Raw genomic sequence first — 26,387 nt, 5'->3', positions numbered from 1 at the left:
TGCTTTCACAGAATCGGCTGCAGGCCTACACGAATGGCACAAGGCTAATGAACGTTGTACTCAATCAGGCTACAAGCATATTTTGACTGGACGGCGCACGTTAAAGATCCCCAGGTGGTCAAAATTAATCCGGAGCCCTCCACTACGGCGTGCCTCATCGCCTGCGTTGCGTCGGCGCGTTAAACCCTACAATCAATCAATCAATCAATCAATATTTTGACTGGATGTGCCCATGCCTTTTAACAAGGAGTGTGAAAAAATTTGAACAAAAAAAGGGTAAATCTTGACAAATATGATATCGTGCAGGCATGCTGATGTAAGGACATGCCGTTGTCAACAAAGCTCACTGATGGAGCTCAGCAATGCTCCCCCTCACCAGAACTGGAACAGCTGTACAACTTTAGGGATCACCACTCTGCGACGGGCAAATGCAGAAAATCAGTTATCATGAAGTGTGTTTGTTCAAACTGTTTGATAACTTGTTTGAGTGCTTTCACAGAATCGGCTGCAGGCCTACACGAATGGCACAAGGCTAATGAACGTTGTACTCAATCAGGCTACAAGCATATTTTGACTGGACGGCGCACGTTAAAGATCCCCAGGTGGTCAAAATTAATCCGGAGCCCTCCACTACGGCGTGCCTCATCGCCTGCGTTGCGTCGGCGCGTTAAACCCTACAATCAATCAATCAATCAATCAATATTTTGACTGGATGTGCCCATGCCTTTTAACAAGGAGTGTGAAAAAATTTGAACAAAAAAAGGGTAAATCTTGACAAATATGATATCGTGCAGGCATGCTGATGTAAGGACATGCCGTTGTCAACAAAGCTCACTGATGGAGCTCAGCAATGCTCCCCCTCACCAGAACTGGAACAGCTGTACAACTTTAGGGATCACCACTCTGCGACGGGCAAACGCAGCGATGATGCATAAATGCACCGAATGATGGTGGCAATTCACAAGCAAAGGAAAAGGACTATGAACTTCCCAGCGAAACTCTAAGCATTCTACTGTATGCAAGAAAGTTATGCTTGGCACAGGTGTCGTTGACCACGTAGTGCATAGTTAAAAAACTTGCGGTCACCGACCAAAGGCTTATTAAAAGCGTAAAAAAGAGACGTTTCGGCTTCCGTACGGAAGCCTTGTTCATTGAGCAAATAAGCCCGAAGCTTTTTAAGTGTGCCGAATTAAGTTTCGTGCTTCGGGCTTATTTGCTCAGTGAACAAGGCTTCCGTACGGAAGCCGAAACGTCTCTTTTTTACGCTTTTAATAAGCCTTTGGTTGGTGACGCAAGTTTTTAACTATCAACCTTTTACCCGACCAGACGAGATTTCGTCAAACCTTAGATGATTTTATGACCACATAGTGCATGAGCGTCGGCAGGGGTGTGCAAAAGGGGCGCTTGACCACCATCAAGCCGTGCCATACAATGGCTTCCTTCCCGTTGCCCTCTCCCCTTGCAATGGAGGGGGTTTGGCCTCCCCCCCCCCGAAAGACAAAATTCTGCCAATGCGCATGACATAGCCTAAGACAGTACTATATCTTTTAGTATGTTCAAAATGTGTTTCAGAATATGTTTCAGAATCTCTCGTAATCAAATCATGTTGTGAAGTGCATTAAAGAAAACTTCGATCAGCTCAAAGGGTCACAAAAAAATGTCAGGTACTATGTTTAGAAGGACACTGAAGTAAATTTGTCAAGCTTCTGTTTTTTCTTGCACTGCGTGGTCTCGCTCAAATTAACGCACTTTTCATCATTTATCTGGTTGACAAGTTGGTAATTATTTTATAAAGCTCGAAAGAAGAAAAACTACCATGCGCGGTTCGCGGCGGCCGCACCAATTAAACGCTGTGACGACAGGAGGAGGTGCACCATGATTGGACAGTGCCCACGATTAGCATTCAAACAAGTTTCGGTTTCGGTTCTGTAAAACAACATGCTTGACATCTGACAACATCGTTGGATGGGCATTCTCGATATCTCAGTAATCATCATACCGCGCTTCTGCCATGTTGTCGGCTGTAAAATGCCTAAGATAAGCCTTCCAGGACAACTTGGAATCGTAACAATCACTTGCCGAGGCCTACGCAGTGGATGAACGCCCTCTGCGTCACCGCAGACGCTCAAACGCCATGCGCTTTTCCCCCATATTTGGAGCTTGCCTCACTCATGCCTGTATCGTAAAAAGAGTGTTCGCACTAGGCTAAGGGTTGACTGATTCTGGCCTGTGCCCACTGCCGGCAAGCAGTCGGTGCTTATGGTAACAGCACGCCAACGAGAACTTGCTAGTGCGTCAGTGTCAGTCTGCGTACGTTCTGCGAATGCGCTCGTGAAGCATTGAACATTACGGCCCAAAAATGGTGAACTCAGTGTTGGAAACATCGGCAGAAAACAAAAAAATCAACTTACAAAAAAAAAAAGCAATGTACTGTGGAGGATTCGAACTTACGACTTGTAAAATGACACACCTAGTGCTCCAGACCACTCGGCAACAGGCCACCGCTGCCGGCGCTGGAAATATAAGGTATATAATGTATAACCAGTTCACACTTTTGTTAAGTTTTAGCATTTCAAGCAGCTTAGGTGACTATTTGTTGTATAGCGCTCGTGCAGTAAGCGTCCCCAAAATTTCCACAATATATCACATCTAGCAATGGCATTTCTAAGATGGAAAAGCGTTCGCAGATGTGTGATCATGCTGCTGACCGCTGTGCTTGTTCACCGAGCGCAAAAAAGTGCTTCATGCTTCCTAGTTTTAAGCTGTCGGTAAAAGTTTGATTTTATTTCCTTAGTACGTATATTGGCTTTGCTGACTCTTCTCCTGCCTTCAAATGGCTTTAGATTTTGCTACTAGCGTACCAGTCAGCAAAGCGTCGCATGTGTGCTTGTGCAGCGCTTGGTGGAGCGACCCGGACTCGGAGCTTGATACAGTGTACGAACTAACAAAGTAAAGAAAGGCACATTCTTCCATTCGCAAACGTGCTGTGGCTTACTTTCAACTGAGCGAACGAATTGCGACAAACCGTGCGACAAACCGTTGGCGGCCGGTGGACTAAACGCTGGGCTGACTGACTCTGTCGGAAGATCGGCGAGCCGTGCAGTAGCGCAGTCAAGTCATTTCCTCCTGACGTCACATGAAAACGCCACAAAAAATGGGCGAGGATGCAGAGAGGAGGGCAGCATTTTTTAATCGATTTTTCTACTAAATAAATTCGCGTAAACGCACTCGGGAGTGGTCGAAACATGTCCTACGGACTCCAGACTACAATTTGCGCTAGTAATCCCGCAATGTTTACAAATCACTTCAGTGTCACTTTGTGGGCAGAAAAGGCAAATCATAAGTTAAGGAGCAAAGTGAAGTGGATGAAGCTTCAACTCTACAAAATGAAAACAAAAAAGATACAGAGTTGTGCTGGGCAATAATGCAAAGATTAGATGATTAGATGATGACACTATGGCGTGAGTGTACCATGGGGTGACAAGAAAAACTGGGAAAGTTCACATGCTATATGGATGAAATGGATAACTGAATTCAGGCACAAGGGTTGGATTTTGCTCATGAGTAGAATTTGTCGGAAAAGGACATTCCACGGCACATGGGGATGAGTGCTAGGGACATGAGGCAAGAGTCAGGAGAACTAATCAAGCTGTTCTTCACTTTCTCGAATTGAAGGGATGGTATATCTTTCAGAGGGTCAGCAAACTGCCCTAGCTTGAAAGCAATGTGAGGTGGCTTCAGCACCCTGCAAGTCATGGGCATCACTGTTATAATGTTGAGAATAAGGTCAGTTTAAGCTGCAAAATACCTCGCACGTAAATGCATACCAAGTTTGCATTGATTTGATGCTACAAACTCTTATTTGTGGCTGCATTGTTTTACACTCTTAATACTTCATTTAACTGTATTTAGGCATCTAGCTTATCTGTACAACTCTGAAAAGGGGAAAACACCGCGTGTCCTTAATGGCTACTGCACCAGCTATCGAAGCAATGTAGCAATTGTTTGCATGCTGGTTTTTTAGGCTTTCGCAGACTTCAAAATTTTTATTTTCACACGCATATTTTGTGTTTAACGTTTTGACCCTCAATATATTTCTTGATGAACGTGCAAAATTTTGTAAGTTTTTATCTTGTCAATTTTTTGATGTTGGAATTCAGAAATATCTCTATTGGTTTCTGTTTGGGATTCGACTGTTCAATTGAACAGAAAAAATTTAAAAGAAAAAGTTGCTGTTAAGGGCAGCTTTTTCTCCCGCTCAACAAAAGAGAAGTTGCGGGGATCCTGGCGGTGACGTTTCATTGGTTACGCATCACCACTCATGGGCACTTCATAGCGTGTCACCGGGGTCGCTGTTGCTTTTGTCGTCGTCTAAAGCCATCTCGTGCTCACAAACAACATAAAACTCATTCTTGCCAACAAATTCAACATCTCCAGCAACTCTGCTATCCAGACTACGGTAGAGAACAGCTCTTTATCTGTAAACGTTGGCGCCACGGCATTTCACATGCATGCTGCAATTTTTAAATCCTCAATATCAGGCTAAACACGTGGCAAAGGGACAAAATGCATTTTTTCCCAGATTTTTTACCGACCCCTGGTGTTAAAAATAGAAAGTGATTACAAATCGTAACTCATCTTTGGTTACCGGGCTGAAAGAGTGCTTCTTCATTGGCGACAGTGTTGCAACCTCCAGTGACGGGTACTGTATGCAGGGTTATACAGCATTATACAGTTATACATGTGGTTGGTTGTACAGTTATACACACTGGTAATTCAATAAATGCTGACCAGCAGACTTACAAATATACCATCACAGCCGATGGGCCCAATTGGCGGGAAAGATGGTGCAAGGGAAGCGTAGCGCCTGTACACACTTTACTCATATATAATGCATGTAGAGCAGCAAAAAAAAAAAGAAAGGAGGTTAAAACATGGCCTGCACATTCTAAACTTCAGCCTTGTCAAGTAATTAGACAGTGGTTGTTACTTCCTTCAATGATGTTTGTCGGGAAACCCTTGTAGGTTAGGTTAGGTTTGGTTGGGCTGGGTTGGGGTAGGTTAGGCTACGTTGGGCTGGGTTGGGTTAGGTAGGTGCAATTTTTCGGTGTAAAGTTTATTTCTGTGTTAATGCTTTAGGATGCTTCTTTTTTAGGCACTGGTCATGTCATCTCCGGCCCTTAAAACGCCTCATCTGAACACCACCGTGGCTGCTACTGTGCTCGGGGGTATGATTGCCGCCACAGCGTACCTCTGGCTCAGGCGAGGAGCTTCCGGCAGCAAGAGCTTTGTGCCAGTCGGGCGCTTGGCCAACATAGTGATCTACCCGATCAAGTCCGTCACTGGGGTGGACGTGCCTTATGCACATTGCACTGTGGCTGGCCCAGTATACAAGGGACTCAGGGACAGGTGAAGGCTTCGTATTATCTTTCTGTGTGGACTTCTTAATGTCTTTTGGCTCTGGCTAAAGACAGAGCGATGTAAATCAGAAGAAAACCAACTAGCCTAAATTAAACTTGATAGATGGTTGAGTTGGCTAAACATTGTATACTTAGCAGTGTTATCTGGCTAAAGACAGAGCGATGTAAATCAGAAGAAAACCAACTAGCCTAAATTAAACTTGATAGATGGTTGAGTTGGCTAAACATTGTATACTTAGCAGTGTTAGCCCTCATTCACACAGCCGTTTTTCACGTCACCGTCACGTCACAGTCTTCCGTCATGGGCGACGGTTTTTCTCTCGATTTCTCGCCAAAAAGGGTGCGACAATGACGGGAGGCCGAGCTCTACGTTTCTGTCCTGTCAGCACAATGGAACCATGCCCCATGGTAAACCAGCTAATCAGAAAACAATTTTTTTGCAGCTAAATTTAGCGAAATGTGAGCACAAGCCATTTTCTTTACTTTTCAGATGAAGCACGCCAATTCTAGGCTAAACTGATCACTAGGCAGACGACCCTGTACACTGACGGAGAGTTCCAGTACGAACGCTACTCCGTTTACGTCTCCGTTGTGGTTTCTTGACGTGGCGGTGCCGTGATGGAGAAGGTGACGGCTGTGTGAATGAGGGCTTAGAGAAAGATAGGATGGGGTGGAATGCATGAGTAGGCTTCTCATTCACACTACTTCTACCATTCCACCTGAAGATGAGCTTGGCAACAAGTGCCTACATACCACTGAGACTCATTCTAGGCATGTTCTAAGGCTTATACCCTGCCCAAATATAAATGTGCAATAGTGCAAAAAGAAATAACTGAAAGGAACAAATTTGGGTGACAATTGCTTGAAAACAAAATGACTCGCCCCTTTCTGGCAATGGTTTATTGTACAGGGAAATTGGGCATCAGAACTTGGGAGATGAGTGGAGATTTCAGGGTCTCACTGAATTTAGTTGAGCAAACATTTTCCCTAGCTGCGTCGCCAGTTTTACTTGGTTCCCGGTTTTTAGTTGTGCGTTTCTAGAATCATAATTTCAGCATGTTGATGTGTTGGGAGGGCACATGTGTGGGTGCATAAAATTTTCCTGTGCACTGGTTCAGCATTGCAGCCTCCCATTTTAGCATTGAGCTTCAACTGTTGAACAATGATCTGCATCAGTGCACAGGTCGTTGTGACTCAGTTTGGAAAAACAGTTGTGAAGCTTAGCTTTTGGAAAGTTTTTCTAGCAATTTATGAAAAGATAGTTTAAACCAAATGTGCCCTTTTGTCATGCAGCAGTTTCCTGGAATTAAAAGAGAAGTCTAAACATACGAAAAATCACATAGGTGTATTAAGGCGCACATTCTCATCAGGATTTTTCTTACTGGATGATGAAAAGATGATAGTGATGAATATTAAAAACCTTAAATGAGAAAAACTAGGGCCAAACAGGAGACCTCAGCAGTGAGATCACAAGAATTTTTAGCTAGGAGAGCTACTTTGTTTTCAACTTGCATATTTTTAACCAAGTGAAGTTTTTTGCCATAAGTGTATACGAATATTGTTACATGCTGAAGACACGGGTTGGCTCCACACAGAAAAGAGTAATACAATTGAACCTCGTTATAATAGACATGGATGTAAGACAAATGGGTATAAGAGACACTATTCACCCACATGGTTGGCTGCCCTACCTTTCCCATTAAATTGACCTCCCTTATAACAGACATCGGATGTAGAAGACAGTTGGTTATAAGGGACAAGTCATTCTTGAACTTCAATCAATAATCTCGCTTGTAGCAGACATTTTAACTCCAGATGCAGTGCCAGCTGTCACTAATTGCAGTTGCTTCCATTGTGGAAACACAGGTAGACGACAGACGCCTGCAGTCGCTATTTATTATAATTTCAGCAAACACACAGTGGTTCAGTCAGCTATGAAATGACGATGAGAAGCCCTGCCAATGGAAATGCAACTTACAGAAGTGGTTGAAGCTTACTGGCATCCATTGGAGCGCAACCGCACATGCGGGCTCTCCCACTCGCGGAGCTCCCAATCAAGAAGAATCGCAGATGTTGAGTCCTGCAAGCGTAATGAATAGCCTGAGCACGCAGAGGAAGAAGCCGTGAGCTCTGGCTATTCATCAGGCTTGTGAACTCAACATCTACGATTCATCTTCCACAAACAGTGAAAGGAAAGAAAGCTTGTAGAATCGGTTGTAAAAAACAGTGTAAATACAGTCATAAGGCAAACAAAGATTCAGAACTGTTTCATAAATTCTGAGGGCCAAACATAAATTATAATGAATCTTTTGCAACATGCTGTAGCGTTCTTTTGAGCTTGTTTTAGTCATACGGTGCCCACATTGAACTAGGGTTTGGTTAGTAAGTGAAAACATGGTTCCCTGCTTATAAGAGACATCTCGTATAAGAAACAGAAACTGCTCCCCGGTACATGCCTCTTATAAAGCCGTTCAACTGTATGTTAGCTGATTGTCTGGTTGGCGATGTCAGGAAGAGCTAGTACTGAAGGTGTGGCCAATATGGCGACCGAGGCAAAGGCAAGCATGCTTCCTCGCCACCATTTTCGGTGGTCTCTATTAACAGTGTACTGCATTCTATGACATGTGCCCTCACAGGGAATAGCGGCTGTGTCTGGATGGTGTAGGTGTACACGCGACAGTATGCTTTGTCTGACTTGTGGTGGCAACATTAGTTTGAAGGGCTACATTTAACCAACTCTTCTGGGGCTGGAAAATAGAGGGTGGATGCTAACTCTCCTCTGAAGCAGGCAGCTTCACCCCATCCTTAGTGCCAGGTACTGTTTTGTTTCAAGGTGGGGAAGTGGGCTCGTTTGTATTTTTTGCTACCCCTGGCTAGACAGCAGCAAAGTGGAAAAGAGACAAACAGCTAAGTAATAACTTTTAGAAGTACTATTCCTTTGTATCGCACTTAAGGCCACAATGTGCTTTACAGTCATAAACACGTCTTGTCAAGGCTTTCAAACTGTATATTGGGAAAGTCAGGGCCATGCAAGATGGCATGTTATCATGGTGTTGTGGACACCATCGAGCTTACAACTCCAGCCCAGTGAAGTTACATCTTTTTGTGGCTCAATATATTTCTGTGAATAAAAAACAGCCAGGACAACATTTCGTGGCCCAGAAGATAAGCTATGTATAACTGATGCCAGTCTCAGGCCTTCTAAATAACTGTTAGTACAACTGCGCCTACAGGGCGCTGTCCATTTATTTAACATCGAAGTGAAATTTGAGTCCTCAAATGTATATGGTGGTCAGGTAGAGCCTTCAGTAATGTTAGTCTAGACTTGGGCTGTGCTGGTCCTTTGTTTGCAGCTTGTTGTCCTGTGTCAGCAGAGATTGGCAGGGGCTGCCTTTAACAATTATCCAACCTAAGAGGCAGCCTGTTAAGAGATCATTGTGTCACTTTCAGGTTGAGAAGGTACAGTGGGTCTCACTCGGCTGTATTGCATCGTGATGGTATAGCCAGCTTGTTGTGGCCTAAGGCTGCACACTTCCATGACCCTAAGTTTTTTTATGCCAAAACCATCTCGTTTTCCTTGGCAGGCACATGCTCATCGTCAAGGGTGACTATTTTGTTTCTATGAGAGAAGAACCTCGTCTTGGGATGATCCGAGTTGCCTTCGACGAAAACGAACTGATGCTGACACTGAGGGTTGAGGGCTATCCAGCACTTGTAATTGATGCTTGGGACCCTGAGGAGCAAAGCAAGCCATTGTTTACGGTTCGGCAAGTAGATTTTGTTTGTTTTTCTCCTATAGTTAAATAGCCGCTAAGCCACTCTGCTCTGAGCCAGAGGTCACAGGCTCAGCTCCAGTCTGTCCCATTCTTATTTTTTCATGGCGCAAAAAAAGTCAGTAACCTAGATCTGTCACTGTTCTGCTGCTGAGCACGAGGTCGTGGGTTCGATTCCCGGCTGCGGTGGCCGCTTTTCTGATGGAGGCAAAAAGCAAAAACGCCCGTGTGTACGAGATTTCGGCGCACGTTAAAGATCCCCAGGTGGTCAAAATTAATCCGGAGCCCTCCAATACGGCGCGCCTCATTGCCTGCGTTGCGTCGACGCTTTAAACCCTACAATCAATCAATCAATAGATCTGTCACTGATGCAGTGTAAATAATCTGCTCGTTCAGGTCGTCGGCATTTTGCAGCTGGCATTACCCATGACCTTATACCTCCTGCACTTACTAGTTTCCTTTGTGCATGATATTTTTGAGCGACAACCTGTCTCCTCTAAATTTAACTATGTACACAGACGTCTACTGTTAGCAGACCCTGTGAAATGTGGGCTTATTGATGCTATACTCGGTGACAACTTAACGGCACCGGAAGTTGCCGCTGTGCCTTATCACCGTAGCCGGATGTTTCTCCGTGTGGCGTAAGTAGGGCGTTACTGGGAATATTTTGAACATGGCGTGAGCCGTTCCCGTGATTTTTTTAGACTTAATATGCTTATAAACGACTCCAGTGACAGCAAACAAACTGCGTGAGACAAGGCAGACGATATCACGCATTCATAGCAAACCCCTTTCAAAACGCGCGCGCACTGACGTTACAGGTCCAGCGCTTTGGCGGAGTGATGCACTACATGAGGTGGTGCCGTTCTTGAGTTGTAACCGAGTATAATGTTGCGAGTTGTTATAATGCCACAACTTACAACCTTTTGTACAGTGAAGTCAAGCTAATTTTTTTAGCTACATAAGTTGGTGCACTTCATAGCAAAAAAAAAAGGATTATAAACTGCACCTCACTTGTGCAGTGGCTGCAGTAGAATCCCGTAAGTTAATCACTCGTTGGGTAGTGTTCAGATTGGTCAGGGAGTAAACTTATCTCACACCTTATGTTGAAATGCCTGTAGCAATGTGTCTTTCTTGATAGCTGTTGGTGCTCTCACCAACCTCTGCCCATTATGTCCAACAGTTTTTGCTCAGCATGTAAGCATTACCAGACTTACAGCTAGTGCTTTAACCATAATGACTTTGTCCTCGCTACGTTTCTGTCTCCAATAGAGAAGTACAGACAAGTACCGCCTGTGTCGTGAGTGATGTGCCAATCAAGCTACGTTGTGTGGGCAGGGCCTGACTACTGTGCCAATAGGGAGGGACGCGCCAATGGTGGTGGTTTCAAAGCATTCAGAGAACTGAGGCTTCTCTGCATAGAGAGGTTTAGGCTTACCATTGTGGCTGATATTTGATGGCGGCTTGCACTAGCAGGGCCAATGAAGATTTGTAGCACAATTTTTACTAACTTCACCAGCTATTTTCCTGCAGATGTAACGTTGTTTGTGCCAGGAGTTCCATTCTGGTGAGCGCAAATAGGCTGATCCAAGAGCGACCTAAATCGCTTCACTGCTTCAGTCAGTGCAATGTCGCCGCTGGCCACGCTGCAAATAGTGGCCGTGGCTGCGTTAGTGCACCCGCCATATGCGTGCCGTGCTTCCGTGGCTAGGAAATGCACATAACTTTATATGAACTGCTGATATTATGAAGTCAGCGTGGCAATCAAGTTCAGTACAAGTGGGCTCGACTGTATATATAATTATGTACACTGACAATGTCTGTGGGAGTCTGTGGGTGCTGGCACAAGCAGCCGAAAGTGATCACTAGCATACTGCTTATGCTGTGCAGGCATCCAACTTCAGCTTGCATGACATGCAGGCGGTAGCTTGAAAACTCAACACTGCGATGTTGTTTGTAATCAGCTTTGAGGATGGACACTGCGTGTTGTCAGGCGTCATCAAGCAGATGGCCAGACTGGAAGTCATGGGGTACCCTGCTGAGAGTGTTCGCAGTGTCAAGGAAGGAGCAAATCCACTCTGATCACGAGGGAGGGAATTGTAGGCGCTGATGTAGTCGTGCGGCAGGGCCTACATTTCTTTTCAGATGAGTTTCGATGGCAGCAGGAGTCCGCGATTTGGGGAGTGCCTGTAGCTTGTGGCCGAGCAGCTCAGAAGCCTGGGTGTTCTCTCTCGCGGGGCTCGTCGTGCATGCCGAGGCCACGCGCTGCTGACGATGGAGGCAGCGGCCAATGATGATGATGGTGGGCGCTTGCTGTTGATGACGAAGTGGCCGCTACAGAATAAAAGGAAGGAAGGAAGATAGCTGGCGGTGTTGCCACCTGTGCGTCCATTCTGACGTGTGCGTGCGTGTGTGTGTGTGTGTGTGTGTGTGTGTGTGTGTGTGTGTGTGTGTGTGTGTGTGTGTGTGTGTGTGTGTGTGTGTGTGTGTGTGTACACATGAAATGGGTCTTGAATGTGCCTGGTGGCAGCACAGATACTTGAATTATTTAGTGGACCCCTTGCAATTGTACTGTGGCTTAAAATGATGATACAGGGAGGGAAATTTTAGGATCTCAACCGATGCAGCAGCACGGGACACCCTATCTTCCAGCAGAGATATTTCTTCTAAGGAGAACTGTGCAGTAGGAGGTGTTTATCAGTTGCCTCTGTCGTGTGGCTCCAAGTATATATGCCACACCGTGCAGTGTCTTAATGGGTGGATAAAGGAGCATGCACGCGTGGTAGAAAAATGTAAAGGGTGCTCACCTAAGACCTACTCATGAGCATTTTAGCACAGTGCAGTGGTCCAGCTTGTAGTGGAAATGATTGGTGTCTACTTTGTCGTGAAAATTGAGTTCATAGCTTTGAGTGAAACTTTTTTGAGTTTATAGCTTTGAGTGAGGGAGAAGTTTTGTTCCTGGAACCGGCATGTGCAACATATCGTACAGGACGATTTGTGTCTATTAAGTGTCACGCAGTATATGTGTGTGTGTACATATATTTTTTTCTGAAGAAAACCAAGTGATCCGTTATTATCGTATTCGTATGTTTTCTTTCTCATCTCTGTTGAAGTTGTGTTGTTTTATAATGAATAGCTTGTCAAGGAAATTTATATAACTTCAGTGCTGTTGTCAAGCGCTACTGTGCATGTAGTGCTTGGCATGCATAACACGATGATATGGCAATGACTACTACTGGCACAGTGCAAAGAAATGATGGAACATGTATATAAACAATTTCAAACTTTTACAAATGCATTGTGATGTGTCCTTAGTGCTCATGTATAAAGAAATCCTGCAGCTTCTCTATGGTTCAAGCCTTGCACGACTTGGTGCAAGCTTCGCCAGTTGAGCTGGTGGAAGTATACAATGCTGAGGGTGAATTTGCATCCACCACTCGCCACGAAGAAGGCGACGATCTCTTCGATGCTTAAGACAATGATTACTAGCACCGCAACTATCCAAATAAACAATGATACTGAAACTAAAACTACGTGTCTGGCAATGCTCACCTACAACAGCTTTGCCATTCAAGTCTTGCGCGGGAGTGTAAGCTTCTCTGACTTTTTCTTTTTACTTGCAGGGTGAGAAAGTTCAGCTACAAGGCTGTGGAGGTGTCGGAGGAAGCCTCGCAGTGGCTCAAAAACTACCTGAAATGTGACGACGTCCGCCTCGTGAGGATTCTTGTCGACCAAGAGACCATCCGTCGAGGAGAAAAGGGTGCTGCTCCGGTGATGTATTGTTGTTTATGTGATACGTGCATAGTCATAAAAACCTTACTTTCACTGGACCACAGCGTGTTCAATTGAACACCAGTGCAGCCTTTGTAAGATGTGGGTAGAAGCGAGTCACTTGTCTTTCATTCAGTGCTTGCCTGGAGTTGTGGCAACCTTCTGGTTCAGAGTACATGTTGGCATGCAGTAAGCCTATGCCACAATTACTCAACTAACACGTACTTTTTTCCGGGAAAGTATGTCCCAAAATTACGTGGACGTTAAAATTGAGTACCAGCCCAAACAGTGCCAGTTGTTGCTTATCATTGTAGATGTAGCAGGGAAACGATTATTTCACGTTAGTGGTGCCCACAGCAGCACCGAAATAACAAGAAAAAAAATGCAGCCAAAGTGTATCTTCTCATGCAAAAGAAAGGCACCTACTGCATGCAAGATAATTGATTGCACACTAGTACAACACCATCAAGCTCCGGGGGGGGGGAAGGGGGGGGGAGGGGGGAGGGAGGGAGGGAGGGGGAGGTGCAGGCGTGTTATCTGCAAGGTGCAAAGGTTGCGTCCAGCTAGTGTGAAGGGCTCTGCGGGGGCCTTGCAAGTGCTTCCTGTGCAGATAAAAATTCATAAAAAACTCTAGCAGCTAAGAAAGGCCCCTTTTTAAATAGCAAGCCCAAACTTTTCCATACAGTCAAACCCGGCTATAACGAACCCGGATAGAGCGAATTATGCTATATATCGAACAAAAATAATTCAGTTACGGAAATACATGGGAAACATATTCCTTATGGCGAAGTTCACATCCGATATATCGAACTCTGGGCGCCTAGAATAGCCGCCGAAATGCATGATCTCGGAGCGGCGATTGAGATGTGGATTAGCCGCGACTGAGACATTGCGCCTCGCACGGAGCGACGTGACGCCCAATACTTTCCGTAACTGTTTTCGATGCGCGGGACTCGCGACGGAACCCGCCTGGTCAGCGAGTCCGTGCCAAGACAGCAGCATCGGTGAATGGTGGGAAGAGCTCGCCAGCGTTCCCGATGATGTCGCGAGTGAAAACCGTCCGACGCTTATAATGAAGCGCTTTCAGCAGTCGATGTGCTCCACCAATGCTTCTTAGATTTTTGAGGACGCGGACTCGAACTGGTGCAAACAATGTTTCGTGCAGAGGATGCTATGCTAGTTGAAGCCGTCAAAACAAAAGTGAAAACAAAAATCACCTCTTTTTTTTTTTTTTTTGCGACCTGGGCAGTTAAGGCGTGTAGCGCCACCACGGTCCCGAGCTCCACAGGGGTGCCTACTGCCGTAGGCACTTCGTCTCTTGCAACACCACGGACCCGAGCACATGTGGGTTGGACCCACCCACGTCCCGGCTGTGCGTGGCTTTGCCGTGTCCGGGGAAAAGGGGAACCTGGTGGCTGAGCCAAAGTTGGGGTTGTTTTGGACCTTTACGGCCCCCCAGCAGCGGCAACACGCCACTTCGGCCCCCGCTTCTCGCAGACGGTACCCCCGGTCTGACCCGCCCAGGGGGAATCAGCCAGTCGCCTTTTCCTGTGCTCCTCTCAGCTCTTTCTCTTTTCTTTTTCCTTTCCTAACACTGTCCTGTCATCTCATTTCTTCCTTATTTCTAAGCTTTTCCAGGCAACGAGGGTTTATCCTGTGCAAAGACGTCAGTCTCGATCCCGAGCATAGGATTATAGTGGCAAGGTACGGCTAGCGTGTTAAGTCACGTTCCCTTGTTGGGCTCGGTGGTGGGCGGCCGGCCTTGCTACCGAATGTACACCATGTATTTATGGCTTCCTTTTCCACCCCAAGAAAAACTGATCGGTCCCTGAAAAGGGGCCGCACCGAAGTACTTAGCATCAGAGCAGCTCCACCTGTCGAAACCTTGAACATATACCTTGTGGCACACTCCGAAGAAGAAAATGCACCCCTAGCAAAAAAATCGGTGTTCCTCATTGCAAAATGCCTCGAGAACATCGTTGGGAAAGACTACCATGCAAAAAAACTTGCCTCAGGTGACCTGCTGGTAGAAGTACAAAGAAAAAACCAAAGTGAAAACCTCCTAAAACAGGACACCCTGGCTCAACTAAAAGTGACGGTCACGCCACATCGTAGCCTAAACACAACCCAAGGCGTCATCTCTGAACGAGAACTACTTCATGCGAAGGAAGACGATCTCCTCGAAGGGCTCAAAGACCAAGGCCTAACAGCTGTGCGGAGGATAACTATACGTCGTGCAGGAGAGGAAATTCGAACTAAGCACATTGTTTTGACTTTCAACCGTCCAACACTTCCCGAATCGGTCCATGCTGCATTTATTTCCTGTCCAGTGCGTCCATACATACCAAATCCGTGAAGGTGTTTCAAGTGCCAGAAGTATGGCCATGGAACTCTGTCGTGCCGTGGCCGATCCATCTGTGCTCACTGTGCAAGCACTGACCACACCAGTGACGATTGTAGCAAGCAACAAGTGAAATGCCCAAACTGCAGTGGACCACTCTGCCTTCTCACGTGCATGTCCATCATTCAAAAAAGAAAAAGAAATAATCCAACTGAAAGTCACTGAGAACCTAACGTTCCCACAAGCACGCCTGAAGCATGCCTTGCTATCGGGCAAAAGTTACGCAGACGCAGCTCGCCGGGGGGTGGGGCATCGTCTGGTAAATGCGGGCACCCAGTACAGCGAGGCTGACCTGGTCCCGTCGCAGCCCCCCACTCAGCAGCAGAAAGTCGCTACCGTGGCTTCTGCTGCTGCACTCCGACCTAGTGCTGGGCGAAAGGCCGCCAGCACCAACGTTTATAGAACCAAGGTCAGTTGTAAAACTTCGAAGTGTTTTCCGGCGCTGCCGCACCAAGCCGCATTGATGGCGCTGCAGTCGCACCCGGCTCCCGCGCGGAGCACTGGGTGGCTGAGGAGGCAGCTGAGGTCAGCACGTTCTGAGGGATACACCTGCCGTTGTGCAGCTAGCGTCTCCGCGCGTGCGTGCTTGCGTGCTTGCGTGCTTGCGTGCGCACTCCAGTTGTAGATGGTTAGGTGAGCACCATGCCGGCGTGTTGTGTCCCCGGTTGCACGGGTGGGTCACAGGGGAAACCAAACCCAAAGGCGCTTTTCTCGCACTTCAAGTTACTTCGGCCTCCGTGCAGATATATGGTACCGTGCCAATGCGTGTCTCAACCGAAACCTCTCAGCCAAATCGCGCGTGTGGCGTGAATTTTTACCCTGAGGACATAGCAAAGAGCTACACCCACGTCATTAACAGTGAAAAAGTAGAAACTGAGTGAGGAAAGTGGAGCCTCGTCGAAGGAGCCGTCCCGAAAATATTTCCAAACCTGCTTCCTTACCTATCCAAGCCGCCGGCAAATAGAAAGAAATTTCCACGCCGAAACATGCAGATTGTTGCACAGACCTCGTCTGCATGCACAGAAAGCCAAAACAAGCGCTAACGGTGCAGCCGAAGAAAGTGCTGCAAATTTAGACGTGCTGGCAGCGAGCAGTGAACCAGCGTTGAGAGACATGGAAAGAGTTCGTTTTCAATTGGCGAGCTGGCGAAAGAATGTTGGCAGAGATTACAATAGAAGTTATGTTGGTTTTTTGTTGTTGTTGTTCTTCAGAAAATAGAGGGATAGCTTCTTTTCGTTTAAAAGTGTTTCAATCGGGGAAGAAGTAACTATTTCGGGCAGCTGCTGTCTCCGCTGCAGTGCCTAGAAGCTCTGTCAATAGCGTAAATACAGTTACTATAATCTCATTTACCGGCACGAAGTAGACGAGATTATAATAGCGGTATTTGCACTATTTACAGAGCTACTAGGCACTGCAGTGGAGACACAGAGATACGGTTTGTGCCGGGTGCACTGCGATCGTCGTCTTCGTCTTGATTCCCTTCTCGGCCCCATCACCACGCGAAGCTGATACTTGACAGCCTATTCTTTTCGCCAAGAGGGATATCCCGTGAAAATATCTGCTACCTTGAAACTAAAAAAATATCCACTTTTTGGTTCTTTTATTCAACCGATAAAGCTTTTTTAACGAAATGATGACAATGTTTGCCAGCGTTCACTAATGTCTCTGCATAACGTACCAGCCACATTTCCTGCCTAGAGGGTTAGAATATGCAGCCGCCTCAACAAGAAACGTAAATTATGTAATGTGAAATGGCAGACGATGCTCTAAACGAACGCGGAAGTGCAGCCACAAAGCCGCGCGGCCTTTGAAATGCAAGCGGCTACTGCGCAATGGTTGTCACCGATTGAGCGCCGTAGCTCCGGTGACATGTGGCTAGACTTACCACTTACAAGCGTAAATAAAAGGTTATAAACACGGCGATCGGCATATTTCGCGATTAAGCTCGCAACGGCAGTACAGATGCGGCCCGCGCTGCTTTCGCTGGTGCTTCCCCAGCGGCTGAAGGGAGCCGGTTGCGACGGCGACGCCACCTGGCGCTGTGGGTCGCTCGGGCGCCGTATTGCTGGTATGGCGAAGGCGGAGAGTTTTAAAACTGACCTTGGTTCTATAAACGTTGGCCAGCACGACTCCTGTCCAGGTCAGCGATGTTGACCTGGCCTCGTCTCGGGCACCTGTGCAACAGCAGAAGGCTGCTCCTGTGGGTAATGCGGCTCCAGCTGTGCCCAGTGCTGTGGCTACGGCCTCTAGCACAAAGTCTGGTCCTGACAATCTTTCAACTTCAGAAACCGCGGTTGAGGCCATGGATGTCTCTCCAAGTACGTCTGCTCCTGAGGCATCACAGGAGCGCCGCGGTGCCACAGGTCGTGGCAAACCGACCAAACCAAAGGCCAGTAAAGTCGTTGCCCGTGGAAATGACCCCACAACCTAAGTGAACCTGCTCAGAAGGGCCCCGAAACACGGCCTGCTAAAGAGGGGAAAAAACATAATCCAGAACATGATCCTTTTTTCTCTTTTGCTGATTTTTATGGCTGCTGAAAGTGTTATGTACTGGAATTGTAGGGGGTTGTTAAAGGGGCACTGACACAAAAATTTTGCATCTTGTTTCTTTTGTTGCGATAAGTACCGTATTTAGACGATTGTAAGTCGACTCGAATGTAGGTCGACCCCCAAAAGTTGCACCTCTCAAAAAAAAAAAAAAAAAACACAAAACGAGCGCCGTTGAGAAAATCGTATCACAACGAGAAGCTCTTCCGTCAACCCACACGGCGGCTCTACCATCGATGATCGATGCCGCAAGAGCTGTGTGCTCGCGGTATGCGCGGTAGATGTTAAAAAAAGAAAAGCTTTTGTATAAGCACAAGGACTAACCATGCGCTGTGGGTTTAGCCGGTAGAATGCATTCGCTGTGAGATGATAACCATCGAAGCAACCGGCAGCGGCCACTGCCGCGCGATACCAAAACAAACAACATGGCGGCTGACGAAAGCAGCCGCGCGCGGTTTACTTTTGAGCGACTAACTTCCCACCATTGCGTTCGGAAGTCTACTGAACAATGTGATATGATTTGGGCTACTTCAGAGCCGCGCATTGAATAAAGGGATTCGCTAATACTCATTTTGTTTATTAGAGAAGAATAACGTGTTTCGTGCGCGTCGGCGTTGCGCGGGCAACTTTTTCAAGCCCGCGTCGACAATCCCGCGTGCGCGGCAGCTTCTACGTTGTACTGGTTCTGTGTCGGTATGACGCGTGACGAGCGCAGCAGTGGGAAGAGCCTGACGTCTTGTCCCAATGGGGAGGTGCGCTCTTCATGCCAGCAGTTTGAGAGCGCTCAGGACAGCCGGCTGGCGCCGCCGGAAGTGTTTAGGCTTACCACGGTGGCGGATATTTGATTGGCGTTTCCCTAGCGGCGCGGATGATGCTTTATAGTGTCGTTTTCGACCACATTATCAGCTCCTTTCCTGCACAAACGCCTTCGTTTGTGCCTTCAGTGATATCTGTAAGCGCGGTTAGAAGTGGTCACTGGAGCTACGCACACCTCTTCGCGGCTGGTGACCCCGCCATGTTGCCGCCGCCGATGGCGTAGCGCGCAGCATCCGGGTGGTATTCGCGGCAGTGTCGGCGCGGCACATTTTCGCGAGACGAAAGCGCCCCATGCGGTTCACACTTTAGACCGTAACCATGGGGACGAGGGTGCAAAGCTGTCCCCACCTCGTAGCACCCCCAATTTCTCGTTTCTCTTGCTGTCACTACGGTAGACGGTTCGATTTCGATTCTAAGTCGACCCCCCAACATTGGATTGTCAAATTTGAAAAAAAGGGTCGACCTACAATCGTGTAAATACGATAGCTAGTGACCTACTTATCACCTTTAGAAACCTCATTTGCTTCAGCGTGCAACCGTTGTTTAATTAGAGGCATATGCGGCCAGTCGCGGTTTCGATTTCAGCGGGTGCCGCGAAACGATGGGTTTTGTATGAACGAAGCTGACTACGTGACCGTCGGAGGGATATCACAGAGCAAAGCTGCTGTAGCCCTGTCGAATCCGTGTCGCCAGCAGTTTCTGCCAATGCCCCCACGTACTGATCTCGTGAGCCTCTTAATTAAAAAGCGACCGTGGACGTGACGCAGGCGCTGCGAGTTCAAATGCTGCCGCGACTAGAGAACGACGCGCGCTGGGAGCAGCCGGGCGGTCTGCCTACAGGTCCGCCTACAGATGTGTTCGGCTTAGCACTGCGGCGGATATTCGATTGCCGCTCTCGTAAGCGGTGCAGATGACAATTTTTAATGCAACCCGCCATTGCATCATTAACTCCTTTCTCATATAAACTGCCGTGGTTGGGACTTGGGTGCAATTTCGTGCAGCTGTAACAAGCTATCACTCGAGCTACCGGCGCCGGCCTGGGCCACTTCACGGCCGTGGCCGCCGCCGTGCGACTCGCTCAGTGGGCTTTTCGTGTCTCCGGCGCGTTTTCGCGTCCAATGTAAATCAAAAGGAATAGAAACAGAGTGCCTGGAATCGCTGTAGAACTTTTAGCTGCCCGATGAGCTAACGAATTCACGGCGCCTCCGCCGCCAACAGTCGGGTCGTTGGCGGCGGAGCAGAAGCTCCGCCCTCCGGCCTTCCGATTGGAGCGGCGAGCCGGGCGAGCCGGCGAAAAGCGCCGGCAGTGCGGAAGCGGCCAACACAAACTCGTGACGTGTGTGGATGTTGTTTATTTACAAAATACCCACGGGATGTCGATTGCGCGTGGTCCTCTGCTGGCTGCTCGGTTGCGTTTCTCACACTTTAAAATTGATTTTAAATATGTTCTAGGCTGTATTCGCCGCTGATATTTTGCAGATGATGTATATGTGTCCACACCAATCTATTTCCGAAGTTATCTCGCCTTCAAAATTTTGTGTCAGTACCCCTTTAAGAAATCTGGACGATATTTATGACATCCTCACCAATCACAAACCACAAATACTGTGTCTCCAAGAAACACACCTGCGCCCATCACAGACAAACTTCCTAACACAGTACATTGTTTACCTTAAGGACAGACAAAATTGCATCCAGCCGTCTGGTGGTGTGGCAGTAGTACTCCAAAAATCTGTGGCTTGTCAGTACCTCCAGCTACAGACGTCACTCAAAGCTGTAGCTGTTAGAGCCATAATTTTTGGCAAACTAGTGACAGTTTGTTCTCTCTACATTTCAACTGACTATCTATCGCCTTTCCAACGTCAAAACCTAATCAATGAACTACCTGAACCTTACATCATAACCGGTGATTTTAATGCTCACAACCCCATCTGGGGATCTGTGCGAGCCATTGCTCGAGGGCGACTCATTGAAAGGTTTGTCACGACATCCGGATGTTGCATCCTTAACTCTTTCGCTACCGCCGGAAAACTGACTAATTTTAGGGGTCCAAGAAAACATTTTTTTTCCTGCTAAAAAATTGGTTAGGCACTATTTGCAGGAGCACAAAATGCATATTATTTAACGGCATTTCCAATAATACCAGTTTTTTAAAGGTTTTTATATATCATAGTGTTAAAAAAAACATCAAAACCAAAATTTTTGTTAAGTTGTCGAAAAAAATGATAAAAAAGGAGTTGTGTATATCAAACCACCGGTAGTAGAAAAAAATTAGAATATACATTTTGTAGGAAAACATTTCAAAAACACGCCCTAGAAAAAATGTCGACTTGCGCGGAACAGTTTGTCAGATATAAAAAAAAATGTTAGCATGCACGGTGCTTGTGTCGTGCGGTGAAGCCCAACCTCCAATTCAAAATGTGCAATTTCGGGTGGTTTTCTGGAATAAATCTGGCGGTTTGTCATTATCAGGGGCACCAATTTGCCCCTACATAACGTAAAAACATCTTGTCAATGGCTGACTTTGCATTTACAGCTAGCACAATATTTGGGACAAGCACGCGATGCGGAAAAAAACATGCATGAAGTTGAAAACGGAACGCCGTGGCTGATGCTTGTTGTCATTCACGGTCAGTTATCTCTCAAAACATAAAGCTGAGCTTTATTATCATCATCTTACTCGCAATTGTAGCCTTGCTAGCAAAAATGAGGTACGACGAGCTAGAATCGTGCCCTGCCAGGGTGTCTAGCGACCGGGAAAACCGGGAAAAGTCAGGGAATTTTGAGCCACCGGGAAAAGTCAGGAAATTGTCAGGGAATTTTTGAATCAAGTAGTACCAGTCAGGGAAAACCACTTTGGGGACAGCCCACACAGTTTTAGAATAGGAGAAACCAGTGTTGGAGGCCCCCAAGAAGTTACCGAACACAACACGTTCGCGCGCGACGAAAGCGTGAACCGCATGAAACGCTTGGTTTTTCTGCAAGGGAAAACGCGGCGCATACGCCCGAGGCGCGCTGATGCCGCCGCGCAAACCACCCGCACGGTGCGTGTCGAGCGGTAGGCGTTGGCAACATGGCGGCAGCACTGGCCGCGGAGTCGTGCGGTAGCTCCAACGGCCGCTACTAACCGCTCTTTAAAATGCTACTCAAGGCACAAACGCACTTGCTTGTGCAGGAAAGGAGCCACCGCAGGCACGAAATCGTCGACGCGGCCGTGAAAATACCGCGCACGAATCGCGTGCAGAAACTTGCCGTGCGGTTCAGGCAGCTGGCTTAGGTTGCTGGGTGCATTTGCGGCAGAGGGACGTCTAGGTGGTGCCCAAATCGCACGCAAAACGGGCTTTCTTTTAGCGAATTTTAAAAGGCAGTGCTTTTTGGGAGCTAATCTTGAAAGAACTTCCTTATGACATCAGGAGCCAGAATTACATAATCAAAAAGGAACATGGTTTAGCGCGAACCCAATGAACCGCATGGGGTGTTTTCTGCGCGCGAAAACGCGCCGCGCACGTCACAGGCGCACTGACGCTGCCGTGGAACTAGAGTTCCTTTATATATAGCTATGTATATAGCTTATATATATAGCTATATAGAGGAACTCTGAGCGACCGCTTCTAAGCGCTCTCTATAATGCCGCACAAGGCACGCACGAAGTTGCTTGTGAGGTAAAAGAGCTTATAATGTGGGAGAAAACGGTACAATAAAACATCATCCGCGCCGCTACTGAAAGGGCCCATGCAATACCTGCCGGCGTGGTAAGCCTTAACATCTCTGGCGGAACCAGCCGGCTGCCTCGAGAGCTTCGAAACTGCCGCTATGAGGCGCGCGGCTCCCCGTTGGCGCAAGTCGTCAGGCTCCTCCCACTGCCGCGCGCGCGAATCGTCGACGCGGGCGTCAAAAAATCGCACGCGCAACGCACCATGCGGTTCACGTTGCATGTCAAGCCAGGACAGTCAAGAAAAAAAGCAAAAGGTGCTTGCTGAAGTGCAACTTGAAGCTTCTATCCAGCAAGATGAAATAAACTATCTGAAGCCGTAACTGAAGGCAAGCAAACCTCAAACAACAAACTGAAATTAATCAAAGTGGATTTTGAGAATTGAGAACAAATGTGTTTTTCCGTATGATAGAATGTGTTTTCTCTACGCTTTTTATATGCTTCACGGACCGTTTCCACAAAATGGTGCGTGTTGTATTGGTCAGGGAATTTCAACTAAAATGGTCATGGAAAACCTGGAAAAGTCAGGGAAATTGAATTGGGCAATTTGCTAGACACCCTGCCTGCGATCTTTGGCCGAGTAGCAGTTGTGTACAGAAAAAGATCAGCACAATGAGCCTCCTCTATTGCAGCGCCACCTAACATTTTTCAAATGAAAGAGTACAAAAACTTATCACAGACTCCGTCCGAATAGACAGTTCAACTAAGCAGCAACATTAGACACCTGGATATACCCTCGCATGGAAACGAAACTGGAAGGCGAACAGCTGGCAGTGTAAGGCCGGTTTGAAGCGCTGTCCTCGGCGGAACAGATATCTGGCGACTGGGTGTGACCTTTTGACTTGCATCTGAAGTTCTTATCGCACAAATCGGGTTAGGGTGGGGGGAAATCAGGAGCGCCGTGCTTTATTCGAGGATCAGTCGCGGACGCTTCAGGTGCCATGGCAGGTAGCCTTGAAGTTGGGTAACTGCGTAGTAGCGCTAAATATGAATTTCGCGATGCAGAAACGAAACCGAAGCTGCTGTAAACTGTTTGCGAATGGTCCTGGGGTAAGTAGAACTACCACAGTACTTAGAACAACGTGCGCAAAGGCAATAAAACTGCCTAAAATCATAAAGTAGCTTTGCAAGCAGGCACTGCTTGACATTTTCAGCCGATTTCTGGGATTATTACTGCCAGAGTGCGAACCTGATGATTGAAAATCGTTTGCTAGTTCCCCATTCACGCCATGATAGCAAAAAACAAGCGCTGGTGCAGAGTAATTACGAGTTGCACGCATTCTTCGTTGGTAGCCGTGATGCGCGATGACCACGCCCCTTTTCCACACCCAAGTGATTCAAAAGCGTGTCAAAAATCACGTTTCCGTTGCAAAAATGAAAACAAAACTGATTTTGAAAGGCCATTTTCTGATCTAACTCCGAACAGCTTTACTTGTTCGAGAAACGCCTGAAACGCTATGAAAAGGCGCTCCCAAAAGTATCGATCAAATTGATCGATTTTGATAGGCGCGGTAGTGAAAGAGTTAATAAGAAACACCCCACATATTACAACTCTACACACCGCACATACTCAGCAATATACCTTGCAATTGGCTCTGCAATCTTGCTGCCTATGCTTGGATGGAGTGTATTTAACAACCTGTATGGCAGTGATCATTTTCCTGAAAAACTAATGGCTGTAAACAATGACTCTCAAGGCACAGAACCACTTCAAACATTTAAATTACAAGCAGCTGACTGGAAAACATACAAAGAACTTTCCAGGCTACCCCCTACAACAATATGCCATTTAGATGTTGAAGCATCAAGTTCACTGATTACAGCCCACATTGTTGACTCTGCTCAGAAAAACATTCCAGAGACTACTTTTTAAACTCCCAAAACACAGACCATGGTGGAATGAGGACTGCGTGCGTGCACGGTCTGAACAGAACAAGGCGTGGGCACTTTTACGCCGCTATCCCACGGCCGACAACCTTCTCAAGTTTGAGCAGGCAAAAGCTAAAGGGAAGCGTACGCGACGTATGGCAAAAAACGAAAGTTGGACCAGGTTTATATCATCTATAAATTCTTATGCAGATTCTAGGAAAGTCTGGACTAGAATAAAGAAGCTAAAAGGATACAAGAGTCATCCTATTCCCCTAGTAAGTAGTGTGGGTAACTCTGTAAAAGATAAAGCAGCTGCTCTTGAGAAACACTTTGAACATGTATTCAGTTCTTCACATTATACACAAACATTTTTACAGCATAAGAAGGCAGCAGAACGTCAGCCTCTTCGTGTGAACCAATGCTCGAATGAGGGATATACTGCTCCATTTGCGATGCTTGAATTGGTGAATGCACTCTCGACATGTGGTAAGTCAGCCCCTGGAGCTGACCGAATCAGCTATGACATGATCAGACACCTACACAGTGAAACCCTGCTTGCAATACTCTCTCTCTCTTTAACAAAATATGGCAAACAGGTCGCTTTCCAAGAACATGGAAAGAGGCTATTGTTGTACCGCTTCTAAAAGAAGGAAAAGAATCCTGTCTTGCTGCGAGGTACAGACCCATCGCCTTGACGAGTTGTTTATGTAAGCTGCTCGAAAAATGATAAATCGGCGACTATTGTACTTTCTCGAGTTTAATGGTCTGTTAGACAAAGATCAGACAGGCTTCAGGTCTGGAAGGTCAACTACAGATAGCCTGGTTGCATTTGAATCATATGTGAAAGATGCCTTCATCCATAAGCAACACTGCTTTTCTGTGTTCTTTGACATGGAGAAGGCGTACGATAGAACAGATACGGTATATTGCTAGATTTGCAGTCATTTGGCCTTACTGGTAATATGCTCAACGTTATTAAGGACTATCTCTCTGATCGCACATTTTGTGTTCGTGTGGGTAACGTGCTGTCTAGAACCTTTGTTCAAGAAAATGGTGTACCCCAGGGGGGAGTGCTGAGCTGCGCACTTTTTCTTGTTAAAATGAGTTCACTAAAAAATGTTCTCCCACGAACTGTCTCATACTCCACTTATGTTGATGACATTCAAGTTAGTTTTAAGTCCTGTAATTTATCGATATGTGAACGCCAAATCCAATTAAGTGTCAACAGACTGGTTACATGGGCTGACAAGAACGGGTTTATGTTGAATGCTGATAAAAGTGCTGTTGTGGTATTTTCCAGGCGGCGTGGTGTCCATCCCCCTCCTTGTATTACATTACAAGGTCAGCCCATACCAGTAAAAGAACACAAGTTTCTGGGTATTTTACTTGACCACAAACTCACATTTATACTGCATATTAAATTACTAAAAACGAAATGCCTGAAAACGATAAACATTTTAAATGTACTATCGCATCAGTCATGGGGAACGGACACAAAGTGTCTGCTTTCACTTCTAAATAGCCTAGTAAGGTCAAGGATTGACTATGGATGTATTGTATACCAGTCTGCAACCACAACAGCACTGAAAATGTTGGACCCAGTATACAACTTGGTGCTTCGCTTGGCAACAGGTGCATATCGAACAAGCCCCATTCCATCCCTTCACGTTGAATCTAATCAGTGGTCCTTGGAGTGCCAGTGCACTTACACAGCTCTGATGTATGCTGCAAAGATTACTTCTATGAAGGAACACCCTTTGAACACAATTATGAAAAATAACACTAATAATAAACTTTTTGAAAATCTACCATCCATAGCACCACCCTTCCCTTTGGCAGTGTCACGCCTCTCAAACAACCTACAATTTCCTCTTGCTGAAGTTTACTGCACCTCCATTCATGAGTTGGTTGCTCCGTGGGACATTTGCCCAATTCAGTGTGACATGTCTTTCAGAGAACTGTAAAAGAAAAATTGTTATTTCGCGGCACTTTCTGCCACTCACGGACAAAAACAAGGCAGGTGAATTCTACACAGATGCCTCAAAGACTTCTGCAGCAGTGTCTTGTGCTGCAATTGA

General features: G+C 46.7%; 1 protein-coding gene across 2 annotated transcripts in view; it reads left to right on the top strand.

The window, feature by feature from the left end:
• Positions 1 to 26,387, top strand: part of Mal (molybdenum cofactor sulfurase) — a 65,520-nt gene that overhangs the window by 6,656 nt on the left and 32,477 nt on the right. For both annotated transcript variants that reach the window (XM_077672835.1, XM_077672827.1), the window contains 3 exons: positions 5,156 to 5,409; positions 9,005 to 9,187; positions 12,817 to 12,964. In XM_077672835.1, coding sequence (XP_077528961.1) covers positions 5,165 to 5,409; positions 9,005 to 9,187; positions 12,817 to 12,964 — 576 coding nt within the window. In that variant the 5' untranslated portion in view covers positions 5,156 to 5,164. The remainder of the gene's footprint in view (positions 1 to 5,155; positions 5,410 to 9,004; positions 9,188 to 12,816; positions 12,965 to 26,387) is intronic.

This window comes from Haemaphysalis longicornis, unplaced genomic scaffold, assembly GCF_048455015.1.
Source record: "Haemaphysalis longicornis isolate Haplotype H1 unplaced genomic scaffold, Haemaphysalis longicornis Haplotype H1 scaffold_1, whole genome shotgun sequence".
Lineage (NCBI taxonomy): Eukaryota > Metazoa > Arthropoda > Arachnida > Ixodida > Ixodidae > Haemaphysalis > Haemaphysalis longicornis.
Note: the sequence above shows the minus strand (reverse complement) of the source record. Positions and strands in the feature narration are given on the sequence as shown.